The following is a 12,502-nucleotide window of genomic DNA, read 5'->3' as shown; positions in this document are numbered from 1 at the left end:
AAATATGTGAGGATGTCTCGAGAAGCTTATCTCTTATCACATCATCTATTTCAAAATTTACTCTATAATCGGTATAACCAACGTAAAATAATGTTTTCCACAACTATATGTACGATCTGTCGAAGACAACCCGACACATCGACTTCAACTGTTTGGTACGACCTTGTGGTCTAAAATATATAGTTTCTCATTCCATATTATTCCTGTTGCATGGTCAAATCGCCTACAACCTTAATTAGTACTAGTCACTTGTCCATGCTTTACTATTGTTTTATATATCATACAGATATGTATTGAGATATTTATTAAATATAATTATTGTTGATTTATAAACACTAAGATACATGTGGTCTAATGGTTAGCTCCAAATTTCTAGAGAAGAAGGCGTGGATTCAAATGCTCGCTCTACACTCTTTAGTCTTCCTGAAAGAAAGCTCTGAAGAAAGCTCTTACCTATTATATCTTTGTCTCACTTGTTTCATCGTTTGTTAGCGGTTCCAAACCGTAGCTGCCTAGTTGTGTTTGGGTTCAGATTATACTATGCTCGTTTTGGGCTGTAGTCCATGGTTGTTTTTGTGTACATTACTGAGAAAGCAACTTAACTGATTAGGTTAGTATACAGTCGACTTTAGGGCAAATACAACTCCATTAATTAGAGAGTCTCTTGACAGGTGTCTAAGGATTAAATAAAAAAAAATCAAGAGACAAGCTTTTTGCGAAGAGCTCGACTCTATGCTCTATTGTCTCTTTGCTGCATTTATATTGTAAGGGCTCTAGATTGTATCATACAGTTTTTAGCTGTTTTTTGATACTTAGAAAATCGAACCAAAGGCGTACGTGCCCTTACCCATATATGTCCATTATATTTATGGGCATTGTGGTTACTAACCTTCTGAAAGCTATATAAGCTGTTGAGAATCATCTAGAAGATCATCTTCTACATTTTTAATTGACTAGATTACTTATTATCTACTAGATACATCTTGATAAGAGGGATAGATTTGGGTGGATGTGTTTTCTTTATCTTCCTCGACTTGTTAGTTGTGGTCTGTGCTATATATAATCCTAAATGATGAGTTGCTGTCCCTGTTGTTAGTAGAGTGGTTTAGTCAACTTGTTAGTTGTTTAGAACAAGTTGGTCCTCCCTAGATGTGTGTTTTTTTGACATAGTTCTCACTAAAAAAAATTGACGGGCGTTTATCTTTTTTTTTTCTTCTTACAAAATTTAGGATGAAAGTCTTGCCGTCCTTTGGGAGAAAAAAAAGAAACATAGTGTTTAGGGGTGTCTGGGATGGATTCAGGTTCTAGCTTCAGTATTTAGCTGTAGTTTATAATACCAATTTAAATAGTTTTTAAAATATTTTTAATCTAAATAATAAATAAAATAATTTATCTAAATGTCTCCTAAAGTTTTACAGCTCCATCTTCACGATTTTCTGAGTTGGAGTTGTCCCAAATAGACCTTAATGTTACAAAGCGACAAATAAATAGGCAGAACACATGATAGATTAGATATTATTATCATAATCTTGTTAGATAGCTGACATTCTACAATCCCGGGGAAAAGAATTTCGGTAGTCTACAGAGGTGAGCGTGAATCACGATCAGCCCCATATATATGTTCATTTGATGCCCCATATGCGCACAGAAGCAAGTGGGCATGATGTATATACAAGTTGCTTCTCTTCACAAGGAGTCGTACATGATTACAAAAAAGGTGCAGTACTAGTAAAGAAAGGTTAAAATGTAAATAATTAGCGGAACAACATAACATAAACGCTATGCTATGCCCTAGGAAATACCGAAAGGGCATCGTGCTTTCGTGCGGTTACATTGTCAGCTCGTGTCATGCATGCAAACGATTTGGAACGGCTCAGAAAGTGTCGGCCATTTGTTCAAGACTGAACAACTGACGAAAGCATAAAAGTTTCACAAGATATATATGAGTGACTCTCCATCACGGCCAAAAAAGAAACAAAGGAGATTGGAAGCGGCATCATTCAATATGATGGCACCTTTCGTCATGGCGGCAAGGCAGTACAGCATCATCTCTGATGCTGAGATATATATTAAGCTTAAGGAAGAATGCTGGAGTAGAGTACATCATGATTTAGTTGAGTTTAGTTGAGTTCTAGGCTATGTTTACAAATCGTCCGACTAATCGCTATTAGTCGTGATTAGTCGGACCGGTCAGCCCCGGTCCTATGATTTTGAGGACCCCCGGGCGAACTGATTATGGTGGGTCCTCTAGACTATATAAAAAGTTTATGATATACAGTGGAGCAAATTAATATTTCGTATGTAAATAATGATGTGCATTGAAATTGGTTTTAAAAATATGTAAAACGCTAGATAATATACATCGATGCAGATTAGCACTTCGCAAGTTAAGAAATAAAAACGACGGTCACAGAATAACATGAATCCTGATTGCTCGATCGTGCGTACCTGGAGGCTGGACCAGTGACGCCCAGTGCCCTAGAATCCTAGAGGGCTGGATTGGCGAGATGGCAAACGACGATCACACGGAGGATATGGTCGTACAAACGCGCGACGACGTGAGCGTCATGACTAGGCAGTGGGCAACACATGTCGCGTGGTCCATGTGCATCGGGCGTCCGTGTGCCCAGCCCTACCGGCTTGCTACTTATACTATTTTACTACTAGTATATAGTCTGTGTTAACACTACGTTCCTAAGAAGGGATAGAGTGGGGTGAACGACGACGGTGGTGGCGCGAGGGGAGGGATTGACGACGGTGTGGATGTGAGGACGTAAGGGCTAAAGGATGATCCAAATAATATTGTCCATTAGATTTGTGTGCGCAAGAGAGATGATGTTGTTCAACGATCTGAACCGTTGACTTTGATGTTGTGTTAAGTATGAGTGCAATTTGTTTGGTGGATTTAGTAAAGATTATGAGTGTGTGGATTATTTGGTTGGATGAGTTTTGTAAAGTGTAAACTAGTGTATTATATTGTGATATAGATACTAAATATTGGGCCCCTATTAGTTTTGGGCCCCCGGCCGTCGCCTCTGCTGCATGGGCTCAGGGCCGGCCCTGGGACCGGTTGCCTGAAAGTGGCCGATTAGCCAAACGACTCGATCATACTTTCTGGTCATCCATATCGTCCGATTAAGCGTCCAGATCGTCCGATTGGACGTTCGATTAGAGGGTTTCTAGTTGTCTAGTGGCAGCTAGGGTTTACTATTGGGATTTATTGTTTTTTCGGCCCATCTACAGTAAGTACATAAACAACTTGCCTCCTGTCAAAACCCTAGCCTTGACAAAACCAAACCCTGCCTGCACCCATCTCCAACCCGTTGTCTGCACTCTGTCGTCCAGTGCAGTCACCAGCGGCTGCTCCAGTCCACCCGCGCCGGCTCCGCACCCACTTCCGGTGTCTCCAGATCATCGACGTTGGCTCCAGACCAACACCAATGACAACTTACGACAGACGAGATGAGCTCCCCTGCTCCCCTCCTCCCCCTTTTCTATCTTATTATCAAAGTTCTTTTTTGAGCAATTTTTCGGTAGTGGCTCTACCGTTGCATTATAGAAGAATAGAAGTATTTGCAGATACAAAAGGGTGGTGATGGGGCCGGGTGGGATACAAATTAGCTGTGTTACAGAGGTATAGTAAAGCCAACCGGAATGAACTGGTCTCCTCTTTGATTTGTGTTGCTAGCATGTTCCTTGGATGGAAAAGCCCTACACATCGCCTTTCCAAATATTTCATAGTGTGTAGATCATAACCTCCCGCACATGCACCAGTCAAACCTCCGTCCAACATCCTAACCCCCACGTGGGACGTATGCCATAAATTGTGGTTCTGTTTTTTTGCGCAAAATATCATAAATAATTCACATAAATAGCGTAAATAGTTCATAAAGATGGCATAAAAACCTCGCCCGGCCACTGGACCCGTGCACACTCGTAGGCGCATGCATGCATATCCTATTTTATGGTAGATCTGATAATTATGGCAGATCGTGTGAGTTTTCATTGCAAGTGCGCAAATTTTGGATGATATTTTCGTTCCCACTACATGCGTGCAAAAATTGGATGGTTCCATAAATATAGGATCGCTCCAACAGCCAGACAGATATGCTCGTTATAACCAGTTTATGATATATATCGATACTAATTATGCTACATGATGTAGGTATTTATGTAACTTGATACATTACATAAAAATCTGTTTACTATTTAATGCACACAAATTTAGGATGAAAGAAATGTGCGATGAAAGGAAATGAATTAACATGCATGAAAACAAAAAACTTACTTAAATGCTTTATTTCCTCCACAAATATATGATCGCTCTAATAGCAAGGCAGCTAGGCTCGTTAGAACCAATTTATGATATATAATTATACTAATTATGTTACACGATGTAGGTATTTATGTAATGCGGTACACTGTGTAAAAATCTGGCATGCGGTTCACTGATGAACGCATCTGTATCTCAATGTTCAAGCGTAAAAACCTTCAGTTTTGAGCGTAAAAGCCGCAGTGATGAGCGCAAATGGCCTTTATATCCAGGAGCAGTTACCTTTTTGCGAATTTTTGTTACGTTGCGTAAATGTGTATGTCGTAAATATCTAATACATATGATGTAAATGGTACGAATCCCATATACACATTGGGGTTAGATAACAATATAATGCATAAAACCAATAAAACCAATAAACGTTTGCGTAAAATATGAACGAAAATATCTTAAACTGACAATAGATGGAAAGCGGAGCCATGAACTGAAATGTATGTCGTAAAAACCTATTGACGTTGGCATAAATATGTACACCAAGTAGCATAAAAACATGTCTGTCACTCGCGCCTAAGGGAGTCGTCGTCGCCTCGGATGACATCGTCGTCGCGCGCCCCAAGGGGCCACCTCTGCTGTGCGCCTCGAGAACCATTGCCTCGCCTCTGGGATTCGCTATAGCTCGTGCCTAGGGGAGCTCGTCGACGCCGCTCCCACCTCGAATGCATCGTCGTCGTCTGTGACAGGCTAGATCTGCCATCGTAGTCGCGTTGTCTGTGACGAGCTAGATCTACCGCTCCCACCTGCCGCCGCGCCTCTAGACCGGTAAGCTGCCGTTGCTACGCCTCTGGACCAGGTAGCCGGCGCCGCCACGCCTCTAGATTGGGGAGCCACCACCGCATCTTCAGACCAGGGAGCTACCACGGCGCCTATGAATCGTGAGTCGTCGCATGACTGCCTTGGGGCGCCGCCGCTCGCATGCCTCAAGGGAATGGCCGCCGACGCTAAAACCCCAATTTCTAGCAGCATGGCGTGCTTTTATAGACGGCTGAACCTGTCCGGCTCAACCGGACAACACGTCTGGTCTAGGCTTTCTTTAGTTATTGAAAGTCAGTGCCACATATATATATACACACACGTTTGTATTGTGATTCAAATAAAAAGTATAATAGATCGTTTGCACTCCATTATAACAATAATAATTGTGAAACGGCAAATAGAAACCTTCTTCTAATCAGGCCTTAAGTGGTCCTATATTCTTATGGACTGTAATTGGTTCCTGACGTCGTAACTCAACCGTATGAGAGTTACAGTTATGAGAACTTACTCTAAAACTGGCCTTCTGTCGCTTGTCAAGAAAGGTTTAATTCTTTATCCCAAAGAATAATCGTTGAAAAGTTTGGGGCAACTTATGGCAATATTATACAGATTTGAACCTCTGATCCAGGCCAACATGTACATTCTAGCAAATTAGCGCACTACTTGGTACCGTGAACATTCACACGTATACAGGGCTTCTAGAATGTTCCCATACGTGCATGCGAAGAACATCTTGTTGGTCACTCAGATTTGACATGGATTAATCCAACTTTCAGGGTCTTGGCAATGCATCATCTGTTCGGGTATAGTATAGTATATAGTAGATCGATGCCAAGATTGAATATGCACCTGCAAACACAAACTAAGATTTCAGTCTTTGCAGCAAAGTTTCAGACATACGATGTATACTAACTCCGGTCAAGACAAGCTTCTGATCGTAAGCAACATTTCAGTTCGTTATTGTTGGTCAGATCGACAAAGTTGTCGCAACCAGAGGTAGTGCATATCCGCAACCAAATCGAGTTGCAGAAAACATAAAGAGCACAATTTTTTTGCCAATGATTAGGGGAAAACAATCCACTGATCTCCAGAATTGTGCAGTACTTCGGCATCAAGATGCTGAGATTGTCCTCAATGCCACCCTACTTGGTTTTATCCTACTCAGGATTTTATCATAACCGAAAAGGTTTGAAAACCACCGTGTCACAATTCATGCATCACCAAAAAAGTAACAATGCATGATAAAAAAAAAGTAACAATGCTGTACCAAGTTACCTAAGTAACGTCTGAGGTAACTGCCAAGATAATTTAAGAATTGGCACATTCAAGAGCTGTTCCAACTTCTGAATTTGCAAATCCCCCGATGTCCTTGAACAAACGACATGCGGATCGATTCGACCATGCAGGACACAGCAGGAGATTCCGACAGCTCAACTTCCTGCTCCTGTTGATTCAGATTTAAATAAATACATGCACATATGGAGGTAAAACGGTGATGAGCAAGTATGCGTACCAATTCAGCCAGTCTGTCTTCAAAGCTACTCTTGCTAGTTATAGTTGGCATAAATACTCTCTGATAAGCTTTCCTCAACCTACGGACCTTTATTCATGAAGAATCCATGTCAATCTTACAAGATAGCCAAAATGTAAATAGTTGCAAACTTCTAGGCCATGATGTGATTAAGGATGTATAGTTTTTAAAGAAATGCACTGGAATCGTTTATGCCCAAAGCTTCATCATTCCCAGACGTCTTCCCAGTTCAGTTAAAACTTTCCCATCAGAACTAAGGGGGAAATGAGCTGCTTATCTCCTCCAACCCGTCACCCCCTCCCCCCCCCCCCCCCCTCTCTCAAAAAAAAAAACAGTCCAGACTGAACAAAGCCTAAGGTACCAAGCAACTAGCAGGTCAGGTGTGAAGAAACGTTGCCTTCGATAACAACATAGTCAAACATCTACCAAGACCAATGGATATAACATCTAGGACATTGTACATACCCTCCCAAAAACTGATTCAGTTGCCAAACAAAGCTAAGTACTGTAAACAATCGCATTTTATCAATAAGAACTCCAAATTTCAATATTGTATGAAAACCTACCTCTTGGTCGGAGAATCCATTGCGCCTGAGACCTTCAATATTTAGACCACGGAGTTCTGCTCTATCACCTGCAACCATCATGTACCTTGGCACATCTTGTGCAACCTGATTCAAGTTGAGTGAATGAACTCTGATAGCATATAAATAAACTTGATATTCAAAAAGGCTAAATAAATGCAAGTGTCATCACAAGGTGGCAACTTCAAGATAGTGAGAGCTACAACTCAATCAGGTTTCAACAAGCAGATAGAGGGAAAGAAAAAACTGTGGAAAACTGGAAACAACTATAAAATAAATGATATTAACTGTGAGAGGCTGAGAGCCCCCTTGATGAGAAAATACACCATAATTGACAACTCGTGAACTCCAGGTAATCATGTACCTATTCCTCCGGAAACACCATAACATCAAGTGCATGCTGATTGATATTCCTGGTTCCTAATTACCCATTTTAAATTTGTGAGAGTACATTTTTTCATAGTTTTCAGGCATGGTTGGTAAAACTACATGAAGTCTCATTTTTAGCATAAAGTTCTGTGGTAAGTAATGCAGATCAAATTTATATAGAAACATACCACGGAGCCTCCGCCAAGAAATGAGTATGACCCAATATGACAAAATTGATGGACAACAACAGCCCCTGCAGTGTGAGTCCAATCCTGAAAAAAATAGCTTTTTAATACGCAAATGGTCTCTCAACCCATTTGACAAGAAAAAGCAACCATAGTAAAATTATTACTCACTTCAACAATTACGTGACCAGCAAATAGAGTATTATTAGCAAAGATGTTATTGTTACCAATCTTGCAATCATGAGCAATATGAGACGAACCCATAATGAGATTATTGTCACCAATAACCTGCCAAACAGATCCCTCAAGTAAGACAGGGGGATATAAGCTGTGAAAATATTGTAATTCAACAAGAAATCCAAATACCGTGCAGTCACAAGATTTAGAAGAGCGGTGAACAGAGCAGTACTCTCTGATCTCATTATTTCTACCAATATGTAGAAAGCATTCATCTCCAGTCTAAACAAGAGGAAACGGGCATTATTGGTCTGCACAGAGAAAAGCATTTGAAGTAGCCAAACAACATACTCATTCTACAAATGAAAAGTGTGCATGTGTGAGCCTAAACATTTCCATAACTAGTCCAAAGATGCAAGAACCATTGGTTTTAAAGTTCATAGACATACTTTATATGAATAGTAAGTAAATTTGGTGCCATGTGGAAATTTTATTACAGAACCTGCAACTTTCTAGTGACTATTTAAAAAAAATAAACCTTATATTTCAAATCTTGGCATTTTGCACCAACAACAGCATAGTGTCCGATGACATTGTTTTCCCCAATAATTGTCCGTCCAGGGATATCTGCACCAACAATAGCACCACTGCAACAACCAAGCCTTTTTAGTCCCAAGTAAGTTACGATAGGCTAGAGTTAAAACCCAACAAAATCCATAAATCAAGGTTCAGGCATGTAAATAGTTGTTTTCTATTCGCTCATATTCAAGGCTAAGTCTTAAGAAATATTTCATTTTTCCGGTCCTCTTTTACTGTCTATCCCATGTCAACTTCGGTCTTCCCCTGCCTCTCCTCCCGTTAGTATCGCGCCTTAAGATCCCACATTCCCACTACGTACTAGTGCCTCTGGAGGTCTTCGTTGGACACCTTCAAACCATCTTAATCGGTATTGAAAAGCTTTTCTTCAATTGGTTCTACCCCTAGCCTATCATGTACATCATCGTTTCGGGGTTTCAGACTTGATCCCTTCTTATATGTCCATAAATTCAACGCAACATACTCATTCTACAACACCTATCTACTAAACATAACATCTTTTTTAGACCAACATTCTGCACTATATAACATAGTAGGTCTAATCGTCATCCTATAAAACTTGCATTTTAGCTTCTATGGTACCCTCTTGTCACATAGAAAGTGAGATGCTTGTTGACACTTCCTCGACCTTGCTTTGATTCTATGGTTAACATTTTCATCAATATCTTCATCTCTCTGTAGCATTGCACCTAAATACCGAAAGGTATCCTTCCTAGCCACTACTTAACCTTCCAAACTAGCATTTCCTTTCTCATGTGTAGTAGTGTTGAAGTCACATCTCATGTATTTTATTTTAGTTCTACTGCGTCTAAAACCTTTGGACTCTAGAGTCTCCTACACACATCACACTGTAAGGTATATTAGGGGTTTGCGATATGATGCGTTATCCTTGATTTTGCAAATTCATGCATAGAGTGTCATTTCCTATGGTTCAGTTGTTAAGAAACAAAATAAATTGAGCCAAGTAACTCTATATGGTGAATTTTCAATCTCCTTTGTTATTTTTCATCAAAAAAGTTTTCACAGATGTACTTGTCAAGTGCTCGAGTCAAAAGGGACCAAGGCCTGAGGGAGTGATACTCCACTAATGACAGAGAAGCAACAAGACAAGAACTATTTTCAACTGCTTATGTGAAACACACCTAAAACAAAATAATGGACCTGAAGGGCTAGAGCTCCATCTCATGTGCTGTTGTGATGGCATCAAACTTTGTGTTCGTAACAGTGATCCATGTTTAATTTGGTTGTAGTTTTATTTCACAAAAAACATTCAATGTATCTTTCTTTGCTTCAATTATATGTCCGAATATGGATTCCCAATGTAGGCATTGTGAGCATATATTATTCACAAAAGGGGCACAAATTCAGGCGACAAAAGAGAGAGAAAGATGCTATCTCACGTTTGAACAATGCATCCCTCCCCTAGCTCAGTATGGCCCATGACATGGCTCCCGGCATGTAACTGACAGGTATCACCAACTCTGGCTGAAGGCCCAACAGTGCAAAAGGGACCTATTGAGACAGCCTGCAAAGTGTTCCAGGCACAAAAAGGCATTGAGTTTTGGTAGCATAGTCATTTTAGTCCCTCAACTACCGTTCAAGGTTCAATTTCATCTCTGAACTTTCAAAAGTCGTTTCAGTCCTCAAACTTTACTTTTAGACTCAATTTCATCAAAGTGACAGTTTTATTGTTCAAACTTTGCGCTTTGGGCTCAATTTTATCTATGGCCTAATCAAGTGCATTTGATTGTAGTCCCTGAACTTCCATAATTGATGAATGAGTTTGAGGTCAAAATGCATTTTTTTAAGGACTGAAACGATCACTTCAATAGTTCTAGGATGAAACTAAAACCAAAAATGAAGTTTGAGTACTGAAATAGCTATTTTGAAAGTCCAAGGATGAAATTGGGCCGCAAACAATAGTTGAGGGACCAAGAGGACTATTTTTCCTTGAGTTTTCTACTTTAAAAGATGCCTACTGAAAATACTCAACACATTAAACCACTGTAGATGGAATCAGGAAGCTCATCTTATATTGTGAACACCTGTATCAGGAAAAAAATGGGTATTTGCCATGCCAAAGAGCGGGGTTCGCAACTTTGTCATTCAAAACAATGCCTTCACAAAATTGCGAGCCAGAACATGTGTCTCTTGATTTCTTTGGCATAAATCCTATTGAGCTCATTTTTTGTGTTTTCTCTTAACCTCAGCATGCAAAATTAAGTAGCAAGCACGCCCACTGCATGAGCCTAATAGAACGACCCAAGCAACAGCGGATCTATCAGAATATACTGAAGTGCACGGCTGCACATTCTACTAGAGCGATCAATGCGTGAGAGCGAAGGCGGAGAAAAACCTGCCCGATGGCTGCATCCGGGTGGACGACAGCGGCGGGGTGGATGAAGCTCCCGGATGTCTCCCGCGCCGCTGCCTGAGAATCACCTATAGGGCACAGCGGGCTTGAGAATATAAGGAAGCGATCTGACGCGAGGGGCAGAAGCGGTATAGACTGATGCAATCAGAAAAAGATAGGCGGAAGGAGTGAGGGCGCGAAGAAAGCGGCGTACTTGCATGGAGAAGGCGCGAGGTGGTAGTCTGGAGCCGAGAAGAGAAGTGCCGGCGCGCCGCGCGGGCGGCGGCGGCGGCGGCGGTCATGGGTAGCAGGGTTTGAGTTTGTGGAAAGCCGGGAAGGTGAATGACTGATGATTTGATGAATAGGACCGCCGGGAATGATGTCAGCCATGCCTGCGGTTTTCGGGCACCTGCCGACTGCCGCTGACGCAGTATGTGGTGCCATCACTCATCACTTTAGCAATTCGTCGGGAGCCACACCGCACGGGCGCACACGGCGCAGCCAAATGTGTAGGTTAACAGAAATAAAGATTTTGATGCAAAAAAGAGTCCTATAACAGTTTATTCAGGTTGACAATTGTTGGGCACCAAATTGGCCGGGCGGGGCCGTACCGTCGACGGTTCGGACGATCCGTACTGGTGGCGTGGATGGTCCACACACGTACAAGGTCTGTTAGGGTTCCAAATTTCTTGCAGGATTAGTTAGCTAGATCCGCAGAATTAGCTATAGAGATCGTGTGTAACGGGTTCGGACCTCCCCCTCTATATATATTGAGGGCTACGACCGATTGAATCATCAACAATCGAATCGGTCATCAATATATTTCTCATTTTACCTTGTACATTAGGAGTAGTTCTAGTGTAGCCCTTCTCTATCCCAAATTCTCCACCTCTCTTCGGCTCTATGTCGATTAGAGGTGTCTAAGGTGGCCTACCGACCCTAGACAAGGCCTAAGACCTCTCCTCTCCGACGGGGTCCCTCCCGGGAGCGAGATCCAGGCATTGTCGGCGAACTCCACCGCCCCTGCACACGCGCGGACCGTCCGGCCTATCAGGCAGGAACCTGGGCCCTGCGCCAGGTCGCGGGCCGTCCGCGCCTCCGCAGAGAGCACCGCCGTCGGTTCTCAATGTAGTGATTGGCGCCCGGTCGGCGCCAACACACTTTTTGGCGACTCCGCTGGAGACATCGCATACAGACCTATCAGATCGGCCCTCAATGGCCGGTTCAAAGGATAGCTCTGATGTTACCACCAACAATATCATATAGCTGACTTGGGAAACCCTGTTGGCTGACGAACAGCTCCAGTTCGAGGAGCACAAGGAGCAGCTGGTCCAGGAAGCAAGACAAAGTTCCTGGCCAACTTCAAGGTGGATAGGAACAACAAGGTCGTTCGGCAACGGTCGACTGATCTGGCTTCACTCTGGCCCACTGCAGCTGTCCCCAAGGTAAGCGACACAAACGAATTCCAGTCTCTTAAAAATTATATAGATGAGCAGCGAGACCAAATGCAAAATATCATATGGGGTATGCAAAATGAATATAGAAGGCTAGTACGTGCTTTTGATAAATCTACTATTGCAAGTTTTCCTTCGCACGAGGTTGAATTGGGGGAAAAACACG

General features: G+C 42.0%; 1 protein-coding gene across 1 annotated transcript; it reads right to left on the bottom strand.

Moving 5' to 3' along the window:
* Positions 1 to 5,611: 5,611 nt before the first annotated feature.
* LOC100272846 (uncharacterized) lies at positions 5,612 to 11,187 on the bottom strand. Its single transcript, NM_001147299.1, has 11 exons — positions 11,097 to 11,187; positions 10,886 to 10,971; positions 9,930 to 10,054; positions 8,471 to 8,579; positions 8,122 to 8,214; positions 7,927 to 8,043; positions 7,759 to 7,842; positions 7,184 to 7,288; positions 6,600 to 6,686; positions 6,362 to 6,530; positions 5,612 to 5,935 (listed from the first exon to the last, which is right to left on the bottom strand). Exons 1-10 carry the CDS (start codon positions 11,182 to 11,184, stop codon positions 6,411 to 6,413), a joined length of 1,014 nt encoding a protein of 337 aa, NP_001140771.1. The 5' UTR covers positions 11,185 to 11,187; the 3' UTR covers positions 5,612 to 5,935; positions 6,362 to 6,410.
* Between the last annotated feature and the right edge of the window lie 1,315 nt (positions 11,188 to 12,502).

This window comes from Zea mays, chromosome 8 (assembly GCF_902167145.1).
Source record: "Zea mays cultivar B73 chromosome 8, Zm-B73-REFERENCE-NAM-5.0, whole genome shotgun sequence".
Lineage (NCBI taxonomy): Eukaryota > Viridiplantae > Streptophyta > Magnoliopsida > Poales > Poaceae > Zea > Zea mays.
Note: the sequence above shows the minus strand (reverse complement) of the source record. Positions and strands in the feature narration are given on the sequence as shown.

Excerpts from the sequence above, each read along its gene's own strand:
- LOC100272846 (NM_001147299.1), bottom strand. The coding sequence starts at position 11,184 with ATGACCGCCGCCGCCGCCGCCGCCCGCGCGGCGCGCCGGCACTTCTCT. Across the intron at positions 10,972-11,096 it reads CTCGCGCCTTCTCCATGCAA|GTGATTCTCAGGCAGCGGCG; the intron begins GTACGCCGCTTT and ends TGTGCCCTATAG. Across the intron at positions 7,289-7,758 it reads TTCTTGGCGGAGGCTCCGTG|GTTGCACAAGATGTGCCAAG; the intron begins GTATGTTTCTAT and ends AACTTGAATCAG.